At 39.0% G+C, this 13,872-nt stretch overlaps 1 protein-coding gene across 13 annotated transcripts in view; it reads left to right on the top strand.

Annotated features, from left to right (window-relative positions):
- YAP1 (Yes1 associated transcriptional regulator) overlaps positions 1 to 13,872 on the top strand; it is a 109,255-nt gene that overhangs the window by 60,304 nt on the left and 35,079 nt on the right. For 8 of the 13 annotated variants that reach the window (XR_011558935.1, XR_011558937.1, XR_011558936.1 and 5 more), the window contains exon 4: positions 1,759 to 1,872. The exons of the other annotated variants lie outside the window; for them this stretch is intronic. Coding sequence is in view for 5 of the 8 variants with exons in the window: in XM_070749684.1 (XP_070605785.1) it covers positions 1,759 to 1,872 (114 nt within the window). In the remaining 3 variants the exon portion in view is untranslated. The remainder of the gene's footprint in view (positions 1 to 1,758; positions 1,873 to 13,872) is intronic. 13 annotated transcript variants of the gene reach the window in all.

Raw genomic sequence — 13,872 nt, forward strand, 5'->3', positions numbered from 1 at the left:
GCATTTCATTTTGCTTCTTTGTATTTGCTCAGATCAGGGAAAAACATATGTGAAGGGGGAAGAATATTACTAATATGAAATCCACTACATTATCCTGGATAATGTATTGAATGTTTTCAAACGATGGCTTGTTAAAGTAGCATATGAGATGAACTGATTTGTAAAATTAAAAATAAATTCTGACCTAGATAGATGTAGGCACAGATATAAACTGTTAATGCTATAGGCTATTGTTAAAAATAATCAACAAGACTTCCTACAATTAGGAAGCAAGGCGCTGCAATATAGCCCCAATATTTACCTGTTGAAAAAGTTTGAGGATGGTGTAGGAAATAAGAGTTAAGAATATTTGCCACAGTTGTTTTGGATGAAATTATACTGATTTGGCAATTTTGTTTTTCTCAAACTCTATGGGGTTTGAAAAGAATTGGAGTAATAAAGCTAGCAGAACTCTGACTTATATTTTCAAGATTTCATTAAACAAAAGTGAAATGAGCAAAGATTTTGGCAGTATAACTTTATTATCTTTATCAGTAGTTTGAATTTTTTGAAAAAGACAATGCAAACAAACTTTTCTATTTTTCTGCACTCTTCTTATCTTCCTTTTACTCTTTCTTGGTCGACCTTCCCAACTTAAGAGTTCATTCTCTCTATTTTTCTTGAAATAACATTGAAAGTTTGTTAGCTAATCACTTTCCATTTTCTACATAATTTCCATAGATTTTCATAATTAATGCGCGTTTCCCATTGAAGCTAAGTGGAGCATGTTCTACTGTGATGTTTCAATATGGAACATTAGCAATGCTCATTAAAACAGGACATTGTTGTTCCCAGCTAATAAACAAGTTTCTCCCTGATTAATGGTTTATATAGTTCTTTTATCCTCTAATTTATTTGTGGTCTTACCAAACCTGTGAAAATTACATGATTGCTTTTCCCATTCTTTAGTACAGAAGCAGTTGCCCTCCAGTTGTCCACTGTAAGTTCATGGTTAAAGATCAAAAAATGGTCTTAGATTTCTGAAATTATAGTTCAAAGAATCTGAAGACCAACAGACCCCTCTTGCATTTTACGGTATATAAAGGGTGGGGGGAGATTATTTCTCATAAATTATCCAATGATTTGCCAGCCCAAAATTAGCATAAGTATGGCTAAGGGCTCAATGATGATACACAATATGTATCAATAAATACAGCCTCTTTATTGAGTTCCTGCAGGACATTGTTTTTACATAGAACTTCCACCTTTTCACATAAAAACAATTGTACAATATAAATAATAATATACAAAATATGGAAGATTAACATAGATAAATAGGAACAGAATTATGTCTAAATAGAGTTTTGAAATGTCCTGGAATACAAATGTTCGAGTAATTCTGAAAAAGATGCCAAGACAAAAATGTTGTTTTTTCAAATATTATGAAGCCAGGCAATAGAGCCTGACTTGTAACTTCTCCCTTCCTTTCCATTTTCACAATAGGAAGAATTTAGAATAACCAAAAGATGGGTTAAATTTTAGGGCATTTTAATTTGTTTCCCCACTCTAAATGTTTGAAACAAATGTTTTATTGCAACACAGCTATAGTATTCTTCTTTTCCCTTAAATCCTCAGAGCCATGATATGCTGAAAAAATTAGTTTCATGTGTGCTGTGTTTTATGTAAATTAACTGGGGTTGGTTTCTTTTCTAAGTTTAGCTACTTTTTTCCAGCAGGCATAGCACAGCCTACTATGAATTGCTTCCTTCTGTGTTACAGGCCCGCTCCCTGAAGGATGGGAACAAGCCATGACCCAGGATGGAGAAATTTACTACATAAACCATAAGAACAAGACTACATCTTGGCTAGATCCAAGACTTGACCCACGTTTTGGTAAAAGTTCCTGGCACTTAAAATTCTTCCCTCCACCCATCCACCCACCCTTCCCTTCCACTTAAATTAAAAAGTAGTAGCTGTATCCAGAGACTTGGCTAATGATTTTAAATTGATTGAGAAATTCACCCCCTCCCATCTTGACGTCTTGTGCCTTTTTACCCACTCCTACTAACAGCATGTAACCCTTTTCTCTTCTTTGAGGACAAGGTGAAGCTTCCTATAAACACTCTCTTTTTTTCCCATGCTCATCGGATTTCGATTTTGTGTTGCCTTTCCCATCTCTTTTTCAGATTTGAATTTTCCCACTGCTATTATGTTTGTTATTTTTATTGTTTAAATATAGAGAAGATTATTTATATTGCCAGTTGTTTCAAAAATAATTCAGTTTTTTAAAATTGAACATGATGGCTTAGGTGTTGATAAAAGCAGAAGACTACCCCAGTGTGCATAGGGTAAAATCAACATTTAAAAGTCTAGCTCATGATAGGTTTTAAGCCTACTTGCTTGCTTAACAAGAAGCTGATGTGAAACTGAATATTAACTTAACTTTCAAATCTTCTGTTAGATATATGGGTTGTGTGGCATTGTTTTAGGTTTCTGTTCTATTATATATAAGGCATTGTCTGGCAGTATAATTTCTTGTTAGTATAATTGTTTTATTAAAATAAAGCAATGACAGTTATTTGTTTTTTAAGTTATTATTATCAGTATTCCCCACAACTGCAGAGTAGATTTCTTTTTAAATATAACAACTTTCTTCTAAATTTACAGCTTCTGTATATTTTTCTTTTCATGATCAGTTCATTCATAAGCGAGTTGAGCAAACCCCATTAGAATGAATAATGTCACAGCGTTATTTTTTTTTAACTACTCCATCGAGGACCAAATAATTCTGGGGAGAGCTAAAATACTAGCAATTAATGTCATATTTATCACTTAATATTTGATCCTTTCCAATGAATTTTCTTGTGTAAAGATTGCTGGAAAAAGTTAGCTGTTGATTTTGTTTCACTTTGAAAACAACTGCTAATGCAGAGGTGGCAAAATTATGCAAAAGTTTAGGTTGTGCCCAGTGAAGTATGAGTAATTTGCAACGATTCTCGTGTCCAGTGCAATCCTGTGTATGTGTATTCATATATTAACCATACAGTGATTAATTAGGCTTTCTAAACTTTGTCTTCAAATTGCAGCAAACTTTGTTTGGAATTCAAGCAGCCAAGGATACTATGCCACTAATACAGGAAAAAGTAAAAAAATAGCAATAAAATATTAGTGTATGCCTCTTTCTTTAATAAGAACACTGCCATGCAGATCTGCAGCATAGCTGAAGTTTCGAGAAGAAAAAGAAATATTCCCTTCCCATCAAAATCTTCCCATTCTTTATTATGTAACATGAAAAGAAGATTAAAAAAGAATGTCTTAATTCTCAAACCTAACAGATATATAACTATCACTTTTAATTACTACTATTGTTATTTCAATCAAGATGCTATAACAGGAATTACATTTTCATGTAACAGCTCTTGTCAGCTGGCCTGAATTGACTAATAATGAAGAACCATGAATCTCTCATCAGTTTTAGTCCTATACTTTATTAACAGATAAGCACCTGGCTCTAAATGGCAGAGGCGGGCAGCTTCCGAAGAATTGCACAAGAAAGGTGTTTATTTTTCCTTATTCCAGAAATATTTCATAACATACGGGGGGTTGGGAGAACTGAAAAATTCTTACAGCACATAATTCATTTCTGTTACCAGTTCTAGATTCTATGAAAAGTCAGGGGTTATAAGCTACTCCATATACAGATTGTTTTCTTTTCCATTTTCTTTAAAATTACCACTCACATCATCTTGTCACATTCCCAAACATCCAAGTGCACAGAAATACAGTGGTACCTCATGATACGAACCCCTCGCCATACGAACAATCTGAGATACGAACCCGGGGTTCAGAATTTTTTTGCCTCTTCTTACGAACTTTTTCCGTCTTACGAACCTGCCGCCGAGAAGCCCCGCCGCCTGGCTGTCACCTTTTGAAACAGCCAGGGGCTTCTCAGCGTCCTCCTGAACCCGAACGCCAAACCCGAACTTCTGGGTTCAGCGTTTGGGAGGCCGCCGAGAAGCCCCCCGGCTGTTTCAAAAGCTGACAGCCGGGTGGCGGGGCTTCTCGGCGGCCTCCCGAATGCCGAACCTGGAAGTTCGGCAAAAGTTCGGGTTCGGGAGGCCGCCGAGAAGCCCCCCGGCTGTTTCAAAAGGTGACAGACGGACAGACGGGGCTTCTCGGTGGCCACCCGAACTTTTGCTGAACTTCTGGGTTCGGCATTGGGAGAACGCTAAGAAGCGCCCGGCTGTTTCAATAGGTGACAGCCGGGCGGCGGCGTTTTTTTGCGGGTTTTTTTCCGTTGCACGCATTAATTCATTTTACATTGTTTCCTATGGGAAACAATGTTTCGTCTTACGAACTTTTCGCCTTACGAACCTCCCCCGGGAACCAATTAGGTTCATAAGACGAGGTATTACTGTACTATGAACATTTCCTTTCCAGTCCTCACATGGTACATATTGCTTGGGTTCGCAGGTGCATGAGTAATGCTGCAGTTGAGTTGTGTCTGTAATTCCTTCATAATATTGAAGGCTGCTTAGCAGGACGGAATAGGAATGAAAGCCCACAAATTAATTCTTAGTTCTATTATACCTCTGGCTTATGTCATTTGAAAGTTTTGTTCTGCAAATTTGGAGGACTCGTGTCTGGCTGAATAATTGAAATTATAGTAAACTGGGGGAGTTTAATGGAGGCTTCTACTGCTTGATAATAGCTTGAATAATTAACTCTCTTCAAATTGGACAAAACAATGCTTAAAATGCCACAACTATCAAGGATGATATTATCTGTTCACAACAGTGTGAAGTCTCAGATTTTTAAACTGGTGTTGGCCTTCATACACAGCACATCTTCCCAAGAACCTACAGTGTCGGTGTCATAATGTGATGTGCAATGTAATCTTGGTTTCCAGCAGGAAAGAACTGTTATTATTATTATTATTATTATTATTATTATTATTATTATTAATTAGATTTGTATGCCGCCCCTCTCAGAAGACTCGGGGCGGCTCACAACAACAATAATACAATATACAGAATACAAATCCAATATTAGATAAAAAGCTACATTTAAAACCCATAAATATTGAAAACAATCGTTACTGCACAATCACACCATTCTCATGTATTACAGTCAGAAAAAAAGGTGGGGGGGGGACGAGATTTATTTATTTATTATTTATTTATTAATCAGATTTGTATGCCGCCCCTCTCCGCAGACTCGGGGCGGCTAACAGCAATAATAATACAATATAAACAAATCTAATATTTAAGTTAATTTAAAAAACCCCAATTTAGAAACCAATCATACATACTGACATACCATGCATACATTTTATAAGCCTAGGGGGAGGGAAAGTCTCAACTCCCCCATGCCAGAGAGCAAAGAACTTTGGAGCTTCCAAAGTTTGTTCTGCAGAAAGAGGGTTAAAATAGCTTCTCTGTGGCTATTCCTAGAATATATCAGTAATTATGCCAATAGTTGCTTTAATCTGGCAAAATTCTGTCTATAGATGAGCAATAAAGGAAACCACTCTTAAATGTTCTAGCCACGATGGCACAGTGGTTAGAGTGCACTTCTGCTGGCTGCCTGCAATTTGGCAGTTCAAATCTCACCCAAGCTCAAGGTTGACTCAGCCTGCCATCCTTCTAAGGTGGGTAAAATGAGGACCTAAAATTGTTGGGGGCGATATGCTGACTCTGTAAACCGCTTAGAGAGGGCTGTAAAGCACTGTAAAACAGCATATAAGTGCCTTTGCTATTGGAGCCTAGCAAGTTGTACAAGCCTTGCTGTCATAAGACGATGGCATTTAATTGATGAGACTTGGAATCCATCAATTCTGCAGATCGTTCATTTACAAAGAGATACATTGGTGTCTAAAGAGGAAAGATATAAATAATCCTGTAGTTATGATTGTACCTAAAAATGTGGCTTAATCTGTATCCCATAAATGTAAGAAGTTAGCATACCTAATATTATATGATTTTTCAAAGGAAAATTAGAAGTGTTAATTTATTTTCTAAAGCAGGACTGCCTGATAGTGAATGTATTAGCCTCCCCCCCCCCCATTTGCCCCTGGCAACCTGGGTTGGAGTGGATATTTTCAAGTTTTTATTGCAACCATAAGATTGCTTTTCAAATCAATTTGTGTTGAATACATACTCTTAATTTCCACTGATAGTTGGGTACCTTCATTTGAGTGAAAGGTGACGTCTCTTTCAAGTAAGTTCTTGATTCTATTTCTATGACTACATAGACACATCTAATTAATTCATTATTCATCTTTGTATAACCTCCCAACTCACAAAAAGAACTTTGGGCGGTGTGAGCAATCAAATAAAACAACAGATATAAAAATATAAAAATCTACATTAAAATATAAATATTTTAAAAAAGGAATTTACAGACTCTAGACAAAGAGGATCAAATGGCTACTTTAGCAGTGGAGTCATCTGAATTTGTCTTCTTTGGTCCATGTAATTGGCTTGATAGCACATATCAGTGCTTTCCTCCAAGATGTTTATGCTTCTTATCACTGGGATTTCTTGGTTGTCTTCCATCCATGTATTAATCAGGTCTCACACTGTAGATGTAGATAAAACTATCCTGGTACTGTCATCTGCTGAGACTTTTCAGTGGTACATATCACATAAAACTTGTATATGTGTGTGCTCACACATTTTCACACTAGTCTTGCCTAGACCAGTGATGGCAAACCTTTTTTCCTCAGGTGCCGAAAGCATGGGGTCGGGCAGTAGGAAAAGCAAGTAGGATACTCGGCTGCATAGCTAGAGGTATCACAAGCAGGAAGAGGGAGGTTGTGATCCCGCTGTATAGAGCGCTGGTGAGACCACATTTGGAATACTGTGTTCAGTTCTGGAGACCTCAACTACAAAAAGATATTGACAAAATTGAACGGGTCCAAAGACGGGCTACAAAAATAGTGGAAGGTCTTAAGCATAAAACGTATCAGCAAAGACTTCATGAACTCAATCTGTATAGTCTGGAGGACAGAAGGAAAAGGGGGGGCATGATCGAAACATTTAAATATGTTAAAGGGTTAAATAAGGTCCAGGAGGGAAGTGTTTTTAATAGGAAAGTGAACCCAAGAACAAGGGGACACAATCTGAAGTTAGTTGGGGGAAAGATCGAAAGCAACATGAGAAAATATTATTTTACTGAAAGAGTAGTAGATCCTTGGAACAAACTTCCAGCAGACGTGGTAGATAAATCCACAGTAACTGAATTTAAACATGCCTGGGATAAGCATATATCTATCCAGACTAGATGGATCATGAGGTCTTTTTCTGCCGTCAGACTTCTATGTTTCTATGTCTGGGTATGCTATTGTGCATGTGCAAGTGCCTACACCTGTAATTCAAGCCTGGGGATGGCGAAAATAGCATCCAGAGAGGCTCTCCAGAGACCTGAAACAGCCCGTCTCCCAAACTCTGGTGGGCCCAGTAGGTCCATTTTTCGCCCTCCCCAGGCTCCAGGCTCCGTATCCCCCCCGCAGACTCACTGAAAGGCAAAAATGCCCTTCCAGAGCCTCCAGGCAAGCCAAAAAGCAGCTGGCCAGCACGCACATGCACATTGGAGCTGAGCTAGGGTAACGGCTAGCGGGCCAGTAGATATGGCTCTGTGTGCCACCTCTGGCACCCATGGCATAGGTTTGCCATCACTGGCCTGCAGTTTTCCTTGCAAATTTTCATTAATGGTTTGCCGGTCGAGGATGTTAAAAATACTATTACTAACAGTAATTTTTTTAATTTTAAAAATGAGGCCTTGAAATATTTTCTGAAAATGTAGGCAAAAATCTCTAAATAATTGAAAAAGGGATTGATCAATGAAGCAATATTGTAAAATGGAAGGAAGGCCACTTTGAGCTTAAAGCCATGCAGTTGGTATCCCAAATACTGGGCTGGATGCCATATAAATCATTTTTAGGAGAATATATAATAATCGGGATCAAGCTTGCCAAGCCTCCCTAAGGGGCTGGGATAGGAAGAGGTAGACTCATGTGGAATAATCTTTCTTTCAGTCAAACTCATGTTATCTGGCAAATTCTAAAGAGTTGAAGTACACCTATCTTAAAGTTGTTGAGGTTGAGAAATACAGTACTGTTATAGGAGGTGGTCCTTCAATTTGTCATAATGATTTTTTGTCTGGACTTCAGCCTGTTTTTCTATGGGGAATGGACCATATTTGGACAGAATCAAGGAAGAGTACTTCTCCTGGGAAAGAGTGGGTAAACCGCTAAATATCATATTTGAGTTGTTTGTTGATGATTTGTCAAAAGATACTTTTTTTGTTTGCTCTTTTTTCTCCAGGTAATAATTCTTTTCTTTCGTCTCTTCTTCTTCACATACTTTTCTTGTGAGACTTAACTAAAGTTTATCTGCAAATAAAGGTGAAACAAAGGTCAGATACTAAAAATATATCCTTCAGGAAATAGGGTCGTACTCAATAGCATTACCTTATGTGGAGGGGCATAACTATGTACTTGGCTTAAGCATTCCATTGTTTCCTAAAATTCTTACATTACAACACCAGTTAAAATAAGATGTTCAGCACCTAAAAAATAAATGCATATTATTGTTTTATTTTTGAAACTATAGTTTTTTGGGGGGGGGGCTGTCTATGCTCAGTCAGGACAAGTTTGACTAAATGCCAGAAGTTTCTATTATTATTATTATTATTATTATTATTATTATTATTATTATTATTATTATTATTATTATTATAGTTGGGCTTTTCATCTGTTCCAGGAGGACGGAAAGGCAGGCAGGCAGGATTTATTTTTTTAGCTAAGGAGAGCAAGAAAAGAACAAAACCAAATACAAAGACTGGCCTGAACAGTTGATGGCAAGTGTGAGACAAGCTGCTTTTGAATCGCGAAAGGAGGCTTCCTTGAAAATGAACATTTTGCTTATGATAAATGTATTACAGATTTCTGTGCCAAGGAAATTGTCCCCCTTAAAATTTCACTTACAGTGATACCTCGTCTTACAAGCGCCTCGTCATACAAACTTTTCAAGATACCCGGGGTTTAAGATTTTTTTGCCTCTTCTTACAAACTGTTTTCACCTTACAAACCCACCGCCGCCGCCACTGGGATGCCCCGCCTCTGGACTTCCGTTGCCAGTGAAGCACACATTTTTGCGCTGCTGGGATTCCCCTGAGGCTCCCCTCCATGGGAAACCCCACCTCCGGACTTACGTGTTTTTGTGATGCTGCAGGGGAATCCCAGCAGTGCAAAAACGGGCGATTCGCTAGCAACAAAAGTCTGGAGGTGGGGTTTCCCAGCGAGGAGAACCTCAATGAAATTGCAGGATCGCAAAAACACAGAGGTCCACAGGTGGGGTTTCGAGGCAAAAGGGGTGAATTTTGGGCTTGCACACATTAATCACTTTTCCATTGATTCCTATGGGAAACATTGTTTCGTCTTACAAACTTTTCACCTTAAGAACCTCATCCCGGAACCAATTAAGTTTGTAAGACAAGGTATCACTGTATATGAGTGCAAAAAAATTAATTGCTTGTATACTGATTTTTCTTGTACAGAACTTGTACAGAAAAGGGTGGAATATGCATTGCCTGTCCCCTCTGTTAGAATTGCTTGGAATGATAAAAGAGGCATTGTGAAATATTGCAGTGGAAGGATTAAATGTTAGAAATCATTCTCTCACCCTACCACCACATCCTGAGGGAAGACAAATTTGGGATTTAGCAATATAGAAATTCCTGGACGTCTCCGATAGCAATGTCATTTAGACTTATATACTGCTTCAGAGTCCTTTACAGCCCTCTTTACGGTGTTTACAGAGTCAACATATCCCCCCCCCCCAACAATCTGGCTCCTAATTTTACTGACCTCGGAAGGATGAAAGGCAGAGTCAACCTTGAAATGGTCAGGATCAAACTCTTGGCTATGAGTGGTGAGTTAGTTAGCCTGCAATACTGTTTTTTAACCACTGTGCCACCTGGGCTCTTGTTTTTGTTGAACATGAAGATATAGTACTTTAGATTATTATTATTATTATTATTATTATTATTATTATTATTATTATTTATATTTGTATGCCGCCCCTCTCCGTAGACTCGGGGCGGCTTACAGCAATGATAAAAACAATATATAATAACAAATCTAATAGTTGGAATCTAAAATAACAATAATACATTTAAAAAGTCTAAAAAACAAGAAACCCCAATACATAAAAACATACATACAGTCATCATACACAAAAAACTACATAGGCAGGGGGAGATGTTTCAGTTCCCCCACGCTTGACGGCAGAGGTGGATTTTAAGGAGTTTACGAAAGGCAAGGAGGGTGGGGGCATTTCTAATCTCTGGAGGGAGCTGATTCCAGAGGGTCGGAGCCACCACAGAGAAGGCTCTTCCCTTGGGTCCCGCCAAATGACATTGCTTAGTTGACGGGACGCGGAGGAGACCAGCTGTGTGGGACCTAACCGGTCGCTTTGATTCGTGCGGCAGAAGGCGGTCTCGTAGATCTCTAGATAATTTGGATAGGAAAGATTGCTTCATCTCCCAAAAGCATTACAGTGGTACCTCAAGATACGAGTTTAATTCGTTCCGGACCTGGGCTCTTAAGTCGAGCAGCTCTTATCTCGAACGACTTTTCCCCATAGGAATTAATGTAAATAATTTTAATTGGTTCCAGCCCTCAAAAAACTCACAAAGTTAGTCTAAATTATGCAGAAAGACATGTTTTTAATGAAGAAATGTACATGTACATATAAATGAATAATGAAGTTTCTTTCACTTAACTTGTAAACTTTCTTAAACTTTTAAATTTACATATGTTCAACTTCTCTGCCACCCAATCCTGTAGGACAGAGGTCCCCAACCCTTTTTGCACCAGGGACCGGCTTTAAGCGATCAAGAGAGGAATGGGTGAATGAATGGACGGAGGGTGAGAAGGAAGGAAGGAAAGAGGGAAGGGACAGGAACAGAGGAAGGAAGCAAGGAAACTTATGAAAGGGGAGAGTAAGAGAGGAATGAGTGAAGGGAGGGAGGGAGGGAAGAAGGTGGGAAGGAGAAAGAAAAGAAGAAATAGAGGAAGGGAAGGTAAAAGAGAGAAAGAAAAAGAGCAAGAAAGAAAGAAAGAAAGAAAGAAAGAAAGAAAGAAAGAAAGAAAGGGGGAAGGGACAGGAACAGAGGAAGGAAGCAAGGAAACTTATGAAAGGGGAGAGTAAGAGAGGAATGAGTGAAGGGAGGGAGGGAGGGAAGAAGGTGGGAAGGAGAAAGAAAAGAAGAAATAGAGGAAGGGAAGGTAAAAGAGAGAAAGAAAAAGAGCAAGAAAGAAAGCTGCAAGCACCCCCCCGAGCCCCCCAGGCCGGCTGCAACCTTTTAAAACACGCGCGCCGCTTCGCAGCTGTCTCCTAAAGCCGAACGCGGAAGTTAGCGTTTGGCTTCAGGAGACAGCTCCTTGGCGCTTGTATCTCGAATTTGGGCTTGTAAGTAGAACAAAAATATCTCTCCCCTCCCAGCTCTTATCTCGAGTTGCTCTTAAGTAGAGCAGCTCTTATGTCGGGGTTCCACTGTATTTGTTTGACTGCCCTGTGCATCTTGCTTCCCTCTCCTTAAAAAGTGGTTGCATACAATTCTGTGTTGAAAGCAGAAGATTCTGAAGTTTCTTTATGAAAACGTTAACATCCGTTTGACAGGAATAAATAATTATTTATTTAATATTATTTATAATAATTATAATAATAATAATAATAATTTACATTTACTGATTTATATCTACTAACATGCTAAAAAGTAATCCCTGGTGAACCCTTGTCTTAAGAACTAAGGAAGAAGTTAACCATCAAAGAAAACAGAATTAAAGGACCAGGACCTATACTGCGGAAACCGTCTGTTGCAACACAACATTCAGAATGTAATCAAAATAAGCAGCTATAATAGATAATCCTATTGTTCAAGCACTGTAGAAATCAAATACATTGAGTTTTGGTCACCATAGAGTATTTCTTCCTCACTAGTTAATGAAGTAAAGACACATCTGCTTTTCTTTACATTAGTTTTTTCAGAACTCAAATATTGGTAATGAAATGCAGCATCTTGCTTGCATTTTCCATTCAGTCCAGCTTTTATGGGAAAGTGACCCACTGTGGCTCTTGACAGGCAGATAGAGAACTTCAAGCAAGTTTTTTTGTCCAGAGTTTTCTACATAGCATAGCATTAATAGGCAAAGGCATAGCTCTGGAGGATGGAGGAAGTGGGAGTAACAGAAGTAGAAGGAAATGGAGGAGGTGGAGGTAAGCAGGTGTTAGCAAGCAATGTAAGTATATGTTTTGGTGAGTAAAATATGCAGGATTATTCCCATCAAGGCCTGCAGCACACCACAAGGAGCCAGAGTGGATTGGATCTCTCGCTCTCTATCAGCATCACTTGGAACCAGCCTTGAAGAAAGGAGACAGGCCAGAGAGCAAGACTGCACTGCCCAATCTCAAACAGACCGAAAGGATGCCATGGTCAATGGTATGGAAGGCTGCTGAGAGATTAAGGATGTTAGCACCACCCTCATCCCACTCTGAGATCATCAGCAAATGCAACCAAATGTTTCTGTCCTGTAACCAGGCCTGAATCCTGATTAGAAGGGGTCCAGTTAATCTATTTCATCCAGGGCCTTCTTCAAGCAACCACCTTCTCTACTACCTTCCCTAAAACTGAAAAGTTGAAAACTGAATGAAAATTGTCCAGGCCACGTGAGGATTATATTTGTTTTTAGAAGGGAGCAAACTAGAGCCACTCCCTTCCTGCACTGAGGAATTAATTACTTCCTGTAGGCACCTGGTGGTAACCATCCTAGAAGCTATCATCAGCCAGGAGGGATAAAGATCTAACTGACAGGTGGTTGCACTGACAGCTTTGGGGACCCTGTCCACTTCATCAAGTCCAGCAGGATCAAACTGTTCTCAGCTAACTAGGTAAGATCTTTCCCCAGACATTTCACATAGACCATTAGGTACGAGTTCCAACTGAGAACAGATCTGAGTGATTTTGTTCATTAGGTATGGAGCAAAGTCCTCTGTGCAACCATGAAGATGATCATTTGGAAATACAATCTCCCCCCAGTCCCAGGATGGACCACACAATCCTGAACAGAGCCACCAGGCAATACTCTGGATGGAATAAGGGGCAGAGAAATGATAGTGTTATGCTAGGTGTCCCTTAACCCTTTTCAAAACCCCAACTCCTCCGTGAAACTGTTACTAGAAAGTTAAGCTGCTTGGTGATATGTTATATTAAACTGTCTCACTGAAGGCTAATGGAACCAGTTTTTAATTCACTTATGCAAGTAGAGATACTCTTATAAAGTAAGATCTGCCTATTTTTGCATTGTGCTATATCAAATTACTATTGTGAAGAAATACCTTGTTTTTCCTTGCTGTAAGTGTATATGGTCATAAATACTTCAGAAAATTATTGAAAACAGTACCCCTCCCTCCATCTATATCAGTGGTCCCCAAACTACGGCCCGTGGGCCACATGCGGCCCACTGAGGCCATTTATCAGGCCCGCCGGTGAATGACAAGAGCACAGGGAAAAGAGAGAGAAAGAAAGAAAAGGGAAAGAGAGGGAGGGAAGGAGAAGTGGAGAGGAATGAAGGAGGGAAGGAAGGAAGGAGAAATGGAGGGAAAAAGGAAGAAAGGAAGGAAGAATGAAATGAATGGAGGGACAGAGGAAGGAAGGTCTGGGTTTTTTTGGGGGGGGGGGGTAACTTTTTAAAAAAATTCTGTCAACATACATTCAAACACAGTGTACCATCTAATTTTCCGTGAATAAAATGCAGTATTTTGTTAGTAACTAATATCAATCATCAAAAAAGTTGCAAAAGTTTTTTTTCCTAATTTTGTCATCCAG

This window comes from Erythrolamprus reginae, chromosome 4, assembly GCF_031021105.1.
Source record: "Erythrolamprus reginae isolate rEryReg1 chromosome 4, rEryReg1.hap1, whole genome shotgun sequence".
Taxonomy (NCBI): domain Eukaryota; kingdom Metazoa; phylum Chordata; class Lepidosauria; order Squamata; family Dipsadidae; genus Erythrolamprus; species Erythrolamprus reginae.